The sequence below is a fragment of the Hyla sarda genome, chromosome 3, assembly GCF_029499605.1.
Source record: "Hyla sarda isolate aHylSar1 chromosome 3, aHylSar1.hap1, whole genome shotgun sequence".
In the NCBI taxonomy this organism is placed as follows: domain Eukaryota; kingdom Metazoa; phylum Chordata; class Amphibia; order Anura; family Hylidae; genus Hyla; species Hyla sarda.
This window is the reverse complement of record NC_079191.1, coordinates 420,885,441-420,902,339: the sequence shown is the minus strand read 5'-3', so window position 1 is coordinate 420,902,339 and position 16,899 is coordinate 420,885,441. Positions and strand designations below refer to the sequence as shown.

General features: G+C 44.5%; 1 protein-coding gene across 2 annotated transcripts in view; it reads right to left on the bottom strand.

Moving 5' to 3' along the window:
- SPATA17 (spermatogenesis associated 17) overlaps positions 1 to 16,899 on the bottom strand; it is a gene marked incomplete at its 5' end in the record, with an annotated part of 239,616 nt that overhangs the window by 86,541 nt on the left and 136,176 nt on the right. For both annotated transcript variants that reach the window (XM_056568354.1, XM_056568353.1), the window contains 1 exon segment: positions 5,465 to 5,613. In XM_056568354.1, the coding sequence (XP_056424329.1) occupies positions 5,465 to 5,613 (149 nt within the window).

Here is a 16,899-nt window from a genome sequence, read left to right as displayed (position 1 = left end):
AATTGCAGTAGGCGAGGCGGGAGTGCGTCCGGAGACGGAGCCTGTGTCTGTGCCCCAGGAGACTGGACAGAAGAGCTGTGCAGCGCCAATCCTTAAACCGGCAACCCTTATACATGGAGCAATAGACCTAGCCAGCCCAACCTGTAACACACCAAGGGAGAGTGCAGCCAATAGTAAAAGTGAGAGCAAAAATGTGAATAAAAATGTTAATGTGCAGAATGTGAGTTGTATGATAGTGTGCATGGGAGGAGTTGTAGTAGCAGTGTGGATGAGGGGGGTGCTTGTGGAGTGCAAGAGAGGGGTGAAAGTGGAGTGCAAGAGAGGGGTGAAAGTGGAGTGCAAGATATGGGTGCAAACGGAGTGCAAGAGAGGGGTGCAAGTGGAGAGCAAGAGAGGGCTGCAAGTGAGGTGCAAGAGAGGGGTGCTCGTAGTATGCATGAGAGGGGTGCAAGTGAAATGCAGGTGAGGAGTGGTAGTGGAATGCCAGAGAGAGGTTTAATGGTTGACATTTCGGTTAAGAATAAGGGCACTGGTTTGGGGTCTGGATCTAGTTCGATTGCTCCCACCCCCCCAAGCTATGCCAGCATCACTGCCGGGGGGTCAGGGGGTTCCCCATCTCCGTCTGGCTCCGGGGGTCACTTGCAACAGTGCCTCCTGGAAACTCTAAATAGGGGAGACAGGTCAATCCAGGTAGAGGGGAGGGGTGAGGTTGACCTGTCTTTTTGGATAGAAAGACATGGCTTAGGCACATTCCGAGAACAAAACGGGGAGGTGGTCTGGTCCCTCCCGACATCCGGGCAGAAAAGTGGCCATAGGAATGTGGTCCGTTTATTGTAGAGGGGCAAGATGTGTGTCCGCCTCGGGGTAAGGTGGTTGAGCTCCTCCTCCAGATGGAATTCAGGGCAAGTGACATCTTTATCCTGATCCACCCCTATGGTACTTCTGAGTTTGACATCAGCTTTGTTCGGCCAGAGGGTCTGGAACTCTTCTGGTAGAACTTTGCAATGGTTAAAAGCGAGCCCGGCTGGAAGGATTTCACCGTAAAGGCGATATCCTGTCAGAATTTGGCCAAGAAAGTGACCATTTTGACATGTAACTAGTCACTATGTTGCTATGACATCATGACCTGGCTCAGCCGATATGGGGATGTGACGGACATGCCAAAAAAGAACTATGACGAACATGGGATCTGGTCTGGGGCCTGGACGTTTTCCGTCAAACTGAAGCATTCAAAGAGCACTGTTGCCCACATCCCATCAGCTGCTTTTCTTGGGAGAGACAGAATCTAAATTTTCTACCAGGAGCAGCCCAAGGTCTGTCACAGGTGTGGCAGCCTCACTCACTTTAGCGCAACCTGTACCGTGCAGGTCTGTGCTCTGTGTGGTGGGGTAGGTCATCTTGCTACATCCTGTAGGCAGATCAGGTGTCATCTGGGTGGTGTCTTAGGACACCTTTCAGCCATTGTCCTAGCACATTTGCCCTTGGCTGGGGAGAGCAGTAATGTTGCCTCAGCTGGGGAGGGCACGAGTGTTGGTGAAGGTGCCACAGGGTCAGTGAGGAGGAAAGGTCCTGCCAAGCTGAGGTGGGAGGCTAATCGGAGAAGGAGCAGGGAACTGGAGAGTTCCCATATGGCAGGGGTAGCTTCTGGCCCTGCTCCAGAGGTTAGTCCTGAAACTGCTGAGGCCCTGAAGGAGAATGTGCTGGATGAGGAAATGTAGGAAATTCTCAATATGGACAGGAAGCTTCTGGCCAAGATACTGTTTAATCGGCTGGTGAAATTTGCACCCCGGCTCCTTTAGGGGCTCAGTACTGCTCGGTTCCAGGACGCAGCCCCTTAACTGCTGTTCTCTGTGTCCGTGAGGCAGTGGAGTGGGGTAGTGCAGGTCTTTGGAAGAGGTACATGCTGTCCTTAAGATCTTAAGATCTTGTATGCAGGGGCAGAGAGTTTCCAATTGGTGAACGGTTGGTCTGGCCGCTCCTTTGTGGTTGGGTCTGGAGTCCGTCAGGGTTGTTCTTTGAGCCCGCTTTTATACGTGTTCGCGATCGATCCCTTTGTCTGGAGGGTAGATTGTGGGCCGTTTGCGGGAGTCGGGATGAATCTGGCAGAACTGGATGTTCCTCAGAGAGTAGTGACGTACGCTGATGATGTCACCAGAATGGGTGGAACGCTACTCGGAGGCATCCGGGTCTAAGATCAACCGGGATAAGTGTCAAAGTCTCTGGCTGAGAGGGGGAGATCCCATGTTTGATCTTCTGGACACCTTTCCAGGGCCCCAGGAATCAGCAAAAGTCTTAGGCATCACATTCGGCAGGGATGATTATCCCACCAAAAACTGGGATGGTAAGCTCAAGGATGCCACTCAGAAGGTGGACCAGTGGAAGGGTTGGTCTTTGACCCTCAGGGAAAGGGTACACCTAATCAAATCGTACCTGCTCCCCTTGTTTATCTTTCTGGGCAGTGTATGTATCTTGCCAGAGGCTTACTACACTAGGATCTAAAGCCTGTTTTTCTAACTGTTATGGGGGAACAGGTTGAAGCTAGTCAAGAGGGAGGTTACGCACCGCACGAGAAGACTAGGGGGTTTATCTAAGGTAAACCCTGTGGTGTTCTTAGTGAAGCTAACATCTCAAACCTCTGGTCAGAGAGGGCTCCTCCGTGGGTACTCTCCTGCAGGGAGTGGTTTCGGCCCTTCTTCCAGGAATAGCAGACAGGAGGGTGAGTGAAGGACCTCTGTACGCCCCATGGATATCTTGTGGCTTCCGCTAACCCGACTCTGAAGGCGATACTTCGGTAGGGTCTGGGAGTGTGAAAGATCAGGACCCAGTAAAGGCAGTTCCTTGGAATACGGGTTCTGTTGACCCACTTCCAGAAGCCTCTGGCGCTCAGAGACTGCCCAGGTCGGTATTTGAGGGTGGGGTTGTACCTTTTAAACATGAAAAGAATCCCCCAGAAGTTTTGGGACTTGGCCTGGCGCTGCTTTCAGGGGAAGTTATATGTGAGGGACAATTTAAAGTGCAGGAGATCTGATAACTGGGGATGTCCCCAAGAAGAGTGTGTGGACATGCTGGAAAGCATAGACCACTTTCTGCTTCATTGTCCCTTCATTTACAACCGAGTGGGCGCTTCCATCAGCTGTAGTCAACTTGCCGGCCTTACCTAGCCGGAGTGGGCTTATGGGGCATTCAGGAATCCGGGTGGCCGTGATCGGGGCACTTTATTCTTAGTTAGCTTAGTAGTTAGTTACTACGCGTGGAGCGCAAGGTGTTTAGTGTCTACACAGTGGAAAGTCCTCTCCGAGGTGGAGGTCTGTAGGAATATCACCGGTGACCTCGGGAAGATAAGGTCTTTGGTGTATGGCAGTCTTGGTACCAGTAGGGCTTCTCTCCTATCGAGAGGATTTTGCTTTGATGTGTCCTAGACCTTTTGGGTAGAGTATCCTTGTTTTGGTTAGGGAAAGTGATGTAAGGACAGGTTTAGGGTGATAATAGGGTCAGTTTATTTTTAGGGATAATGGTAGAGTGAGAGGTAGGGTGGAGTTAGGGAAAGAATGTCAATTTTGTATGTATCAGGATTGCCAACCTTCTTCCTGGTGGTGGGCTAATGCATGTGCACCACAGCTTTTGTTTTGTTTTCAGGTGTTAATGTTATGAAGGGCTTACAGGCACCAAACTTGGGCCTAAAGTGGGTTGTATTGCTTGTTTATGTATGTTACAAAGCTGGTAATGGTAAAGTTGGTTGGGAGGAGTTCTAGGTTGGCAGGGTGTATTTGTGAGTGGTGGTGTTTGTTTCTTTCCGTGGACCTGGCATGGGTCAGTTGTGGACTGGACATAGAAGACTTTGAACTGTATGGACTCTGACCCATGTACAGGAGGGCAGGTAGTGTGGGTGAATGGACAGTTTAGTGTAGGTTGTTTTATTGTATTTGTAGGTGTGTTTTCTGTATATTTATAAGTGCATATAGTGTATATAGTATGTATAATATATGTTATATTTTAGTTTATTTTATATTTTGGTTTATATTATATAGTGTTTATAGTAGAGATAGATTTGGCAGTCAAACCAGTTGTTATTTTTGTAGTAATTTTTCTTTGGTATCTTTGCATCCCGTTGTGGATTTACTTTTCTTTGGTCTAGGTCTCCTAGGTAAAATGTAGGTAAAATATGTATATGTGTGTGTGTGTGTGTGTGTGTGTGGTATAGTATTATTAATGTTATTTATAATAAAAAAAAATGGTGTGTAGTGGGAGTGCTTGTTATGTTTTCTGTTTGTATACGTGATTTTCCCAAGTTTGGGTGTTTTGAGATGCAGATTAAATTTTCTTTCTGTCTAGGTAAAGATATGGATATGTGTGTGCATGTGTGTGGCATAGTATTATTATTATTATTATTGTTATTGTTGTTATTATTATTAAAAAAAATCAATAATTAAATAAAAAATAAATAAATAATGGTGTGTAGTGGGAGTGTTTTCTGTTTGCAATGTGTGATTTTCCCAAGTCTGGGTGTTTTTGAGTTATAGCTAAATAGTGCTATTTTTGAGTGTGTTGTTAGATATTTGGTTATGTAAGGTGTGTTTCTAGTATTTTTAGGAAAACTGGGCTGGCCGGTTAGGCAGGATTTATGTTCTTTTATTTTAAATGTAAAGTTTGGGTTTATGTTATTTCATGTTGTTGTTTTCAGTTATAGCAAAGTTGTGCTGGTTTTGTGTTTGTTATGATTTACCGTATATTTTTCTAATAATAGATTTACAGGATATAACTCAGGATCAGTACAGGATAAGTAATGTAATGTATGTACACAGTGACCCCACCAGCAGAATAGTGAGTACAGCTCTGGAGTATAATACAGGATATAACTCAGGATCAGTACAGGATAAGTAATGTAATGTATGTACACAGTGACCTCATCAGCAGAATAGTGAGTAAAGCTCTGGAGTATAATAAAGGATATAACTCAGGATCAGTACAGGATAAGTAATGTAATGTATGTACACAGTGACCTCACCAGCAGAATAGTGAGTACAGCTCTGGAGTATAATACAGGATATAACTCAGGATCAGTACAGGATAATTAATGTAAAGTATGTACACAGTGACCCCACCAGCAGAATAGTGAGCTGGCCAGTCCTGTCGAAACTGGCAGGTTTGACCAATTTTTCTATAGTGTATATTGGGGGCTTTAGACCTTTATTTCCAGCTTCTTTCCTAGACTACTTCCTGTTTACTGTAGATGATGTAAGCCTTCCCCTCACCCAAGTATTATCTTTGCCCTTCCCTACAGGGGGCTGGTGTTTATACATTGTCACTTCTTAGGTCTGTATTCTGCACACATAATAATAATGATAAATGTGACTTTTTTGTGGTGCATAAACAAGGCACATAATGGGACATAGTTAGCAAAGATATTGCCTCAGGACTGATTCATTTGTGTTCCTCTTTAAAGTTTAAAGCTCCTATAAGTTACCCTTCTTCCTGGAAACCTTTCCTCCATTCCTGTCTCTTCAGTTCTTCCCGAGCCTCTTCCAGGGAGCTGAATGAAGTGCCGACTCTTAGGGTTGGTTCCAAAGGCTTGTAACGTTGTTGTAGCACTTCAGCTGGACTACGGAATGGACCCTATGGGAAAGTAGCATTAATAGAATTCATCATACAAATACAGTATTATATGAAAGAACAATAAACAAGAATGTAACATTGTTATTGAGAAATGTTACCAAGAGGGGCTATGACCATAAAAGGTGGTGGGTATCACCATTAATAACATGGTGTGGCCTCCACTGTAATATTCAGCAGATCAAGAACATCTGGTCTAACTATGAATAAAATAGCGAAAAGGCGAACCATGTATTCTATGGAATGAGCTTTTGAAGAATTTAATTTCTAAAGAATAATTAAACGATATCTAAAGTGCTAGTTTACTTTATTTACCCATCATGTGTAATATATCTTTATATTACACACCATATAATATACCTATATATATATTTTTTTTTTACAATTACTGCAGAGCTTTACTGATAAATTCATGTTTTTAGAAAAAGATTGATATATTGTAAATGTTAAGTGAAATAGTTTAATTAAATGTATTTAAAATGTTACTCTTTGTGCGAGCTGATCACAGGGAATAGCACTGTCAAAACTCTCTGAGAATAGCTATAAAGTATTGAGAAACGCAAGTGTTTACTTAACCTGTAGCACCAACGCAGGGCAATTACAATGTGAGGTCTGGTCAAGAAGGTGTATCCCTAAACTCACCTGTTCCCTTTGTCACTACTTACTTGGAGTATCCATTATAGGGTTGGCCTACGACTGAGTGATTTTCCCTTTCTGTGACGGATCCTAGAGTCACCCTACCTACTTGGATGGACTTTAGGACATCACTATTTGTACCCCTCAGTTGATGTTGTCCAGTGACATAAAGCTCAGAGTTAAAATACTTTTATTTACTGTTTTAATACACCTTTTTGCACATGGTCTACCTTTTGCACATGGTCGACCTTTTGCACCCTGTCCACCTCCTTTATACAATACACCTTTTGCACATGGTTCACATTTTGCACACGGTCCACTTTTTGCACACAGTGCAACTTCTGCACACCTCCACCTTTTGCACTCAAGGCACTGTATAGGGAGAGCCTGGTTCTTTGGGTACATAGATGCAATAATCTCTAGTTCTGCCAAGGTCAGAGCCAGGGTAAGAGCCAAGGTCAGAGCCAGGGTAAGAGCCAAGGTCAGAGCCAGGGTAAGAGCCAAGGTCAGAGCCAGGGTAAGAGCCAAGGTCAGAGCCAGGGTAAGAGCCAAGGTCTGAGCCAGGGTAAGAGCCAAGGTGAGAGCCAGGGTAAGAGCCAAGGTCAGAGCCAGGGTAAGAGCCAAGGTCAGAGCCAAGGTCAGAGCCAGGGTAAGAGCCAAGGTCTGAGCCAGGGTAAGAGCCAAGGTGAGAGCCAGGGTAAGAGCCAAGGTGAGAGCCAGGGTGAGAGCCAAAGTGAGAGCCAGGGTAAGAGCCAAGGTGAGAGCCAGGGTGAGAGCCAAGGTCAGAGCCAGGGTAAGAGCCAGGGTAAGAGCCAAGGTCAGAGCCAGGAGGCAATGTTGGGGACAAGTCAGTAAGTATACCAAAATGAGATGCCAGAACCAGAAGCAGGAAACCAGTAAACAAGGCACGGGTCATAACACAGTAAATTCAAAAACACAAACTTACACATCACAGGTGTCTGTGGCCAGCAGATACCCATCTATATCTGGCACTTGGTTGGCACTCTAGCTTCCTGGCACCAGCCCTGCTGTCATTGAGGCTGGTTGCCATATAATAAGAGCAGAGATCAGCTGATAACCGAGCAAACGCTTGCTCGGCAGCTGATCGTTTCGTTTTGACTTTCTGAAAAATCATTGCCCATCGGCAGCACATCTCACCATGTAATACGATGGCTGATTGCAGCAATGGTCTGTACAAATAACTCATTGATTGCTCTTCTAGCACTTCCCGCATGTTGCCTGAGTCGTGTGATAGGCTCTGTAAATGAGTGCCGATTTGCAAAATTAGTGCTTGTTGACAGAGGCCTTCTAATACGTCGGCAGAGAGATCACCGCTTTAGTGCGGCCAGGTAAGTTTATTGCATATAAGTTCTGGTTGAACAAACGTCCTGGCTCTGTACTGCATGACCATGTTGGTTCCTCCAGTTAATTGCTGTGACCAATATTGGATGGTCCTGATCCAATCCCCCTCCTCTAGTTGCTCAAAATTCTCTAGCCTGTTATTAGAAAAAGGGTTTTCTTAAACTCTGTTCACACTAGCTTTTTTTCTGTCTAAGGGTTCTTGGTGTTTCAGATGGCAATAATAACATAGTCTGTAGCTGGAATCAACATTAGCCAACCTGGGCAGATGATAAGGCCCGGGGCCCACAGTGATCTTGGTACACCTGATCCTAATTTCAAGACAAAGATGGGGTATGAAGGGGGTCAATGTAACTCTGTTGCCCAGTGATCATATACACTAGGAGCTGGCCATGTTGTCATAAGTAACAGAAACCTTTATGGAAATGCTGAATGGAAACCTATGGTTTATGGCAGTTAGTGAAGATAGATAGATATGAGATAGATAGATAGATAGATAGATACAGTGGGGCACAAATGTATTTAGTCAGCCACCAATTGTGCAAGTTCTCCCACTTAAAAAGATGAGAGAGGCCTGTAATTCAGCACAGGTATACCTCAACTATGAGAGACATAATGAGAAAAAAAATCCATAAAATCACATGTCTGATTTTTAACCACTGATTTTTAACGGGAGCGGACTCATGGCGTACCGGTAAGTCATGAGTCTGCTCCCGTTCCATAACGCGGGGCCACAGCGGGTCGGGCTCGGCCTCTAACAACGTCTGGGACCCGTGGCTAATAGCGCGTGGCACTGATCGCGGTGCCGCACGCTATTAACCCTTTAGTGAAAGTAAATCGTTTCCGGTTAGCTCAGGGGGCTGTTTGGGATGTCCACAGCGAAATCGCTGCATCCCGAACAGGAGGGTCCCTTACCTTGCCTCCTGGTGTCCGATCGCCGAATGAATGCTCAGTGCCTGAGATCCAGGCATGAGCAGTCAAGCGGCAGAATCATCGATCAGTGGTTTCCTATGAGAAACCAGTGATCAATGATAAAGATCAGTGTGTGCAGTGTTAAATCCCCCTATGGGAGCTATAACACTGCAAAAAAAAAAAAAGTGTAAATAAAAATAAACATATGTGGTATCGCCACGTGCGTTAATGTCCGAATTATAAAAATATATCATTGATTAAACCGCACGGTCAATGGCGTATGCGCGAAAAAAATTCCAAAGTCCAAAATAGTGTATTTTTGGTTATTTTTTATATCATGAAAAAATGAATAAAAAGCGATCAGTAAGTCCTATGAATACAAAAATTGTACCACTAAAAACTTCAGATCACGGCGCAAAAAATGAGCCCTCAGAAGATGACAATTTTAAACGTATAAATTTTCCTGCATGTAGTTATGATTTTTTCCACAAGTAGGACAAAATCAAACCTATATAAGTAGGGTATCATTTTAATCGTATGGACCTACAGAATAAAGAGAAGGTGTCATTTTTACCAAAAAAATGTACTGTGTAGAAACGGAAGCCCTCACAATTTACTAAATGGCGTTTTTTTTTTATTTTGTCTCAAAATGATTTTTTTTTCCCGTTTCGCCGTAGATTTTTGGGCAAAATGACTGATGTCATTACAAAGTGGAATTGGTGGTGCAAAAAATAAGCCATCATATGGATTTTTAGGTGCAAAATTTAAAGCGTTATGATTTTTTAAAGGTAAAGAGGAAAAAAACGAAAATGCAAAAACGGAAAAACCCCAAGTCCTTAAGGGGTTAAAGAATTTATTTGCAAATGATGGTGGAAAATAAGTATTTGGTCACCTACAAACAAGCAAGATTTCTGACTCTCACAGACCTGTAACTTCTTCTTTAAGAGTCTCCTCTGTCCTCCACTCATTATCTGTATTAATGGCTCCTGTTTGAACTTGTTATCAGTATAAAAGACACCTGTCCACAACCTCAAACAGTCACACTCCAAACTCCACTATGGCCAAGACCAAAGAGCTGTCGAAGGACACCAGAAACAAAATTGTAGACCTGCACCAGGCTGGAAAGACTGAATCTGCAATAGGCAAGCAGCTTGGTGTGAAGAAATCAACTGTGGGAGCAATTATTAGAAAATGGAAGACATATAAGACCATTGAAAATCTCCCTCGATCTGAGGCTCCACGCAAGATCTCATCCCGTTTTGTCAAAATGATCACAAGAATGGTGAGCAAAAATCCCATAACCACAAGGGGATGACCTGCAGAGAGCTGGGACCAAAGTAACAAAGACTACCATCAGTAACACACTAAGTCGCCAGGGACTCAAGTCATGCAGTGCCAGACGTGTCACGATGCCGGCTGGCAGGTAGTGGATCCTCTGTGCCAGAGAGGGATTGGCGTGGACCGTGCTAGTGGATCGGTTCTAAGTCACTACTGGTTTTCACCAGAGCCCGCCGCAAAGCGGGATGGACTTGCTGCGGCGGTAGTGACCAGGTCGTATCCACTAGCAACGGCTCAACCTCTCTGACTGCTGAAGATAGGCGCGGTACAAGGGAGTAGACAGAAGCAAGGTCGGACGTAGCAGAAGGTCGGGGCAGGCAGCAAGGATCGTAGTCAGGGGCAACGGCAGGAGGTCTGGAACACAGGCTAGGAACACACAAGGAAACGCTTTCACTGGCACGATGGCAACAAGATCCGGCAAGGGAGTGCAGGGGAAGTGAGGTGATATAGGGAAGTGCACAGGTGAACACACTAATTGGAATCACTGCGCCAATCAGCGGCGCAGTGGCCCTTTAAATCGCAAAGACCCGGCGCGCGCGCGCCCTAGGGAGCGGGGCCGCGCGCGCCGGGACAGGACCGAGGGAGAGCGAGTCAGGTACGGGAGCCGGGGTGCGCATCGCGAGCGGGCGCTACCCGCATCGCGAATCGCATCCCGGCTGGAAGCGGAATCGCAGCGCCCCGGGTCAGTGGATCTGACCGGAGCGCTGCAGTGGGGAGAGTGTAGCGAGCGCTCCGGGGAGGAGCGGGGACCCGGAGCGCTCGGCGTAACAAGACGTATTCCCCTACTTAAGCCAGTACATGTCTGGGCCTGTCTGAAGTTTGCTAGAGAGCATTTGGATGATCCAGAAGATGGTTGGGAGAATGTCATATGTTCAGATCAAACCAAAGTAGAATTTTTTGGTAAAAACTCAACTCGTCATGTTTTGAGGAGAAAGAATGCTGAGTTGCATCCAAAGAACACCATACCTACAGTGAAGCATGGGGGTGGAAACATCATGTTTTGGGACAGCTTTTCTGCAAAGGGACAGGATGACTGATAAGTGTAAAGGAAAGAATGAATGGGGCCATGTATCCTCAGATTTTGAGTGAAAACCTCCTTCCATCAGCAAAGGCATTGAAGATGAAATGTGGCTGGGTCTTTCAGCATGACAATGGTCCCAAACACACCGCCTGGGCAATGAAGGAGTAGCAACGTAAGAAGCATTTTAAGCTCCTGGAGTTGCCTAGCCAGTCTCCAGATCAAAACCCCATAGAAAACCTTTGGAGGGAGTTGAAAGTCTGTGTTGCCCAGCGACAGCCCCAAAACATCACTGCTCTGGAGGAGATCTGCATGGAGGAATGGGCCAAAATACCAGCAACAGTGTGTGAAAACCTTGTGAAGACTCACAGAAAAAGTTTGACCTCTGTCATTGCCAGCAAAGGGTATATAACAAAGTATTGAGAAGAACTTTTGTTATTGGCCAAATGCTTATTTTCCACCATAATCTGAAAATAAATTCTTTAAAATTCAGACAATGTGATTTCATGGATTTTTTTTCTCCTCATTCTGTCTCTCATAGTTGAGGTTATAACCTATGATGAAAATTACAGGCCTCTCTCATCTTTTTCAGTGGGAGAACTTGCACAATTGGTGGCTGACTAAATACTTTTTTGCCCCAATGTAGATATCAGATAGACAGAAGATAGATAGATTTAACCCCTTCCCGCTATAGGACGTATGCATACATCCAAGCACCCGACACATTTGCACGATGGGTCGTATGCATACGTCCTAGTAATCTCCAGCACTGCCACGGGCAGCGCAGGAGTTCGGCGGCGGGACTGAGCTGTCAATCAATTGACAGCCGGAGTCCCATCGCAGCTGCCGGAGCCGCGATCGCGCCAGTCCTGGCAGCATTAACCCCATAGATACCGTGATCAATCCTGATCACGCATCTATGGTGTTGACAGGGGGAGCAATTTGCCAATTTTGGTACAAATAGCCGAATAAAAAAGATCAAAAGGTAGCACGTATTGCAAAATTGATACCATTAAAAAGTATAACTTATCCTGCAAAAAATAAACCCTTATTCAATGGTGTCGGACAAAAAATAAAAAAGTTACGGCTGTTGGAAAATGAATGGCAGAAAAATTATTTTGCTCAGAAAAGGAAAAAGAACATAGAAAGCTATATAAAATGGGTATCTCCATAATCGTACTGACCCACAGAATAAATATAACATCACTTTTACCGCACAGTGTACACCATTAAAAAAAATTTTAACGCCAGAAGTTTTCCAGTTTTTTTGAGTTTTTAACTAAGAATGCTGCGTCAACAAAAATGCACCAGTTATATAAAGTACAATATGTCACAAAAAAAAATCTCTGAATACCTCCGCTCAGAAAAAGCGTTCTAAAGTTATTACCATTTAAAGAGATACATGTCAAATACAAATAAAAAAAGAGTCTGGTCATTAAGGTAAAAAAATGGGTCTGTCCTTAAGGGGCTAAATAGATAGATATGAGATAGATAGATAGATATGAGATAGATAGATATGAGATAGATAGATATGAGATAGATAGATATGAGATAGATAGATATGAGATAGATAGATAGATAGATAGATAGATAGCTAGATATGAGATAGATAGATATGAGATAGATAGATAGATAGATAGATATGAGATAGATAGATAGATAGATAGATAGATAGATAGATAGATAGATATGAGATAGATAGATAGACAACAATTTGTGGCTCCCCCTGTCCCCTCTGAACATCCTAAGTGACATAGAGAACTTCTCCTGTTATATATTATAATGGCTTCTCACCAACCAGTCACAGCTGGACTAAAAGTGAAGATAAAGAAGGAAGGATTCGTACCTCATTTCTGCTCACTTATGTTTTACATTAATAGAAACCAATAATAGGAACCAGTTACCATAAAAGTTATAGACCGTAAATAACACAAATGGCAAATAAGTATCACCGAGCACTTTTCTGCACTTTCCACAGATGGACAGAAAGGTTGTTATATTTCAGGGACCATAATGGAGATTTTCTTTATTTGAACTTTCATGTAGTAAAATGTAATTTGATGTTTAAAAGGTTCTGTCCATGGCGGAGGAGATGGACGGTATTTATAGGTTATACGTAGAGAGACAATCCAAAGCTTAGCAAACTCTGAAAACATGAACTAGTGCATAGTCAACTGGCAAAGGCAATGGATGAGTCCTGTGTAATGCATCCATAAAATAACAGAACAGGACTAAAAATGTGTCATGTGACCCCTGTCATTCTGTGATCAGACGGGTTTAGCCTTGGACTAGTGTCCCATGAAACAGAGACGGTCTTTTTGTTAGTCCACGGAATAATGTGTGTGCAGGAAGCCAACATCAACGCCATGTTCTGGCCCATCTAGTTGGACTATGGATACACATAAATAGTTTTCCTCTGATGCCAAAAAATGAGCGCCCTCCGCCTCGGACCAATGGACGCGCTCATCAACCAATGAGCCCTTCTATCAGTCTGCATGAGTCTACAACAGGATGGAGTGGAAAGAAAGACTGAGCTGTCCCTGTGTACACAGTACCGCAGGGGGATGCCATACACATATGGGTTAAAGGGGTACTCCGCTGCTCAGCGTTTGGAAAAAACTGTTCCGAACGCTGGAGCCAGCGCAGGGAGCTTGTGATGTCATAGCCCCGCTCCCTCATGTTGTCACACCCCGCCCTCTCAATGCAAGTCTAAGGGAGGGGGCATGAAGGCTGTCACGCCCCCTCCCATAGACATACATTGAGGGGGCGGGGCATGACATCATGAGGGGGTGGAGCTATGATGTCCCGAGATCCCGGCGCCGGCTCCAGCGTTCGGAACAGTTTGTTCCAAACGCTGAGCAGCGGAGTACCCCTTTAACTCTTCATTTCTATATGTGTTTGTGCATATGTTTATATAACTATGCATGTGTGGTGAAGGTGTGTATGAGTACCTCTCTGTTAGTGGTAAAGGTGTGTGTCAGCATAAGTGGCCAAGGTGTGTGTGAGTAAAGGTGTGGTGAAGGAGTGTGTAAGCGCATCAGTACATGGTAAAGGTGTGTGTATGTGTAAGTGGTTAAGGTGTAAGTAAGTGGTGAAGGTGTGTGTGTAAGCAGTAAAGGTATGTATGTGTCAGGAGGTGGTGAAGGTGTATGTGAGCCCATCTGTAAGTGGTGAAGGTATGTGTTAGTGCATCAGTAAGCGGCGAAGGTGTGTGTGATTGCATAAGTGTTGAAAGTGTGTTTGTATAAGTAGTGAAGGTGTGCGTGAGTGTGTCAGTAAGTGCTGAAAGTATGTGTGTGTTAGTGTAAGCAGTAAAGGTATGTATAAGTGTGTCAGTAAGTGGTGAAGGTGTATGTGAGTCCATCTGTAAGTGGTGAAAGTGTGTTTGTGTAAGTAGTGTAGGTATGTGTGAGTGTGTCAGTAAGTAGTGAAGGTATGTGTGAGTGCATCTGTAAGTGATGAAGGTGTGTGTGATTGTGTAAGTGGTGAAGGTGTGTGTGATTGTGTAAGTGGTGAAGGTGTGTGTGATTGTGTAAGTGGTGAAGGTGTGTGTGATTGTGTAAGTGGTGAAGGTGTGTGTAATTGTGTAAGTGGTGAAGGTGTGTGTGATTGTGTAAGTGGTGAAGGTGTGTGTGATTGTGTAAGTGGTGATGGTGTGTGTGATTGTGTAAGTGGTGAAGGTGTGTGTGATTCTGTAAGTGGTGAAGGTGTGTGTGATTCTGTAAGTGGTGAAAGTGTGTGTGATTGTGTAAGTGGTGAAGGTGTGTGTGATTCTGTAAGTGGTGAAGGTGTGTGTGAGTGACTCTGTAAGTGGTGAAGGTATGTGTGACTCTGTAAGTGGTGAAGGTGTGTGTGATTCTGTAAGTGGTGAAGGTGTGTGTGATTCTGTAAGTGGTGAAGGTGTGTGTGACTCTGTAAGTGGTGAAGGTGCGTGTGATTCTGTAAGTGGTGAAGGTGCGTGTGATTCTGTAAGTGGTGAAGGTGTGTGTGATTGTGTAAGTGGTGAAGGTGTGTGTAATTGTGTAAGTGGTGAAGGTGTGTGTGATTCTGTAAGTGGTGAAGGTGTGTGTGATTCTGTAAGTGGTGATGGTGCGTGTGATTGTGTAAGTGGTGAAGGTGTGTGTGATTGTGTAAGTGGTGAAGGTGTGTGTGATTGTGTAAGTGGTGAAGGTGTGTGTGATTGTGTAAGTGGTGAAGGTGTGTATGATTGTGTAAGTGGTGAAGGTGTGTGTGATTCTGTAAGTGGTGAAGGTGTGTGTGATTCTGTAAGTGGTGAAGGTGTGTGTGATTGTGTAAGTGGTGAAGGTGTGTGTGATTGTGTAAGTGGTGAAGGTGTGTGTGATTGTGTAAGTGGTGAAGGTGTGTGTGATTCTGTAAGTGGTGAAGGTGTGTGTGATTCTGTAAGTGGTGAAGGTGTGTGTGATTCTGTAAGTGGTGAAGGTGTGTGTGATTCTGTAAGTGGTGAAGGTGTGTGTGATTCTGTAAGTGGTGAAGGTGTGTGTGATTCTGTAAGTGGTGAAGGTGTGTGTGATTCTGTAAGTGGTGAAGGTATGTGTGACTCTGTAAGTGGTGAAGGTGTGTGTGATTCTGTAAGTGGTGAAGGTGTGTGTGATTCTGTAAGTGGTGAAGGTATGTGTGACTCTGTAAGTGGTGAAGGTGCGTGTGATTCTGTAAGTGGTGAAGGTGTGTGTGATTCTGTAAGTGGTGAAGGTGTGTGTGACTCTGTAAGTGGTGAAGGTGTGTGTGATTGTGTAAGTGGTGAAGGTGTGTGTGATTGTGTAAGTGGTGAAGGTGTGTGTGATTCTGTAAGTGGTGAAGGTGCGTGTGATTCTGTAAGTGGTGAAGGTGTGTGTGATTCTGTAAGTGGTGAAGGTGTGTGTGATTGTGTAAGTGGTGAAGGTGTGTGTAATTGTGTAAGTGGTGAAGGTGTGTGTGATTGTGTAAGTGGTGAAGGTGTGTGTGATTATGTAAGTGGTGATGGTGTGTGTGATTGTGTAAGTGGTGAAAGTGTGTGTGATTGTGTAAATGGTGAAGGTGTGTGTGATTGTGTAAGTGGTGAAGGTGTGTGTGTTCTGTAAGTGGTGAAGGTGTGTGTGATTCTGTAAGTGGTGAAGGTGTGTGTGATTCTGTAAGTGGTGAAGGTGTGTGTGATTCTGTAAGTGGTGAAGGTGTGTGTGAGTGACTCTGTAAGTGGTGAAGGTATGTGTGACTCTGTAAGTGGTGAAGGTGCATGTGATTCTGTAAGTGGTGAAGGTGTGTGTGATTCTGTAAGTGGTGAAGGTGTGTGTGATTCTGTAAGTGGTGAAGGTGTGTGTGATTCTGTAAGTGGTGAAGGTGTGTGTGACTCTGTAAGTGGTGAAGGTGCGTGTGATTCTGTAAGTGGTGAAGGTGCGTGTGATTCTGTAAGTGGTGAAGGTGTGTGTGATTGTGTAAGTGGTGAAGGTGTGTGTGATTCTGTAAGTGGTGAAGGTGTGTGTGATTGTGTAAGTGGTGAAGGTGTGTGTGATTCTGTAAGTGGTGAAGGTGTGTGTGATTCTGTAAGTGGTGAAGGTGTGTGTGATTCTGTAAGTGGTGAAGGTGTGTGTGATTCTGTAAGTGGTGAAGGTGTGTGTGATTGTGTAAGTGGTGAAGGTGTGTGTGATTCTGTAAGTGGTGAAGGTGTGTGTGATTGTGTAAGTGGTGAAGGTGTGTGTGATTCTGTAAGAGGTGAAGGTGTGTGTGACTCTGTAAGTGGTGAAAGTGCATGTGATTCTGTAAGTGGTGAAGGTGTGTGTGATTCTGTAAGTGGTGAAGGTGTGTGTGATTGTGTAAGTGGTGAAGGTGTGTGTGATTCTGTAAGTGGTGAAGGTGCGTGTGATTGTGTAAGTGGTGAAGGTGTGTGTGATTCTGTAAGTGGTGAAGGTGTGTGTGACTCTGTAAGTGGTGAAAGTGCATGTGATTCTGTAAGTGGTGAAGGTGTGTGTGATTGTGTAAGTGGTGAAGGTGTGTGTGATTCTGTAAGAGGTGAAGGTGTGTGTGATTCTGTA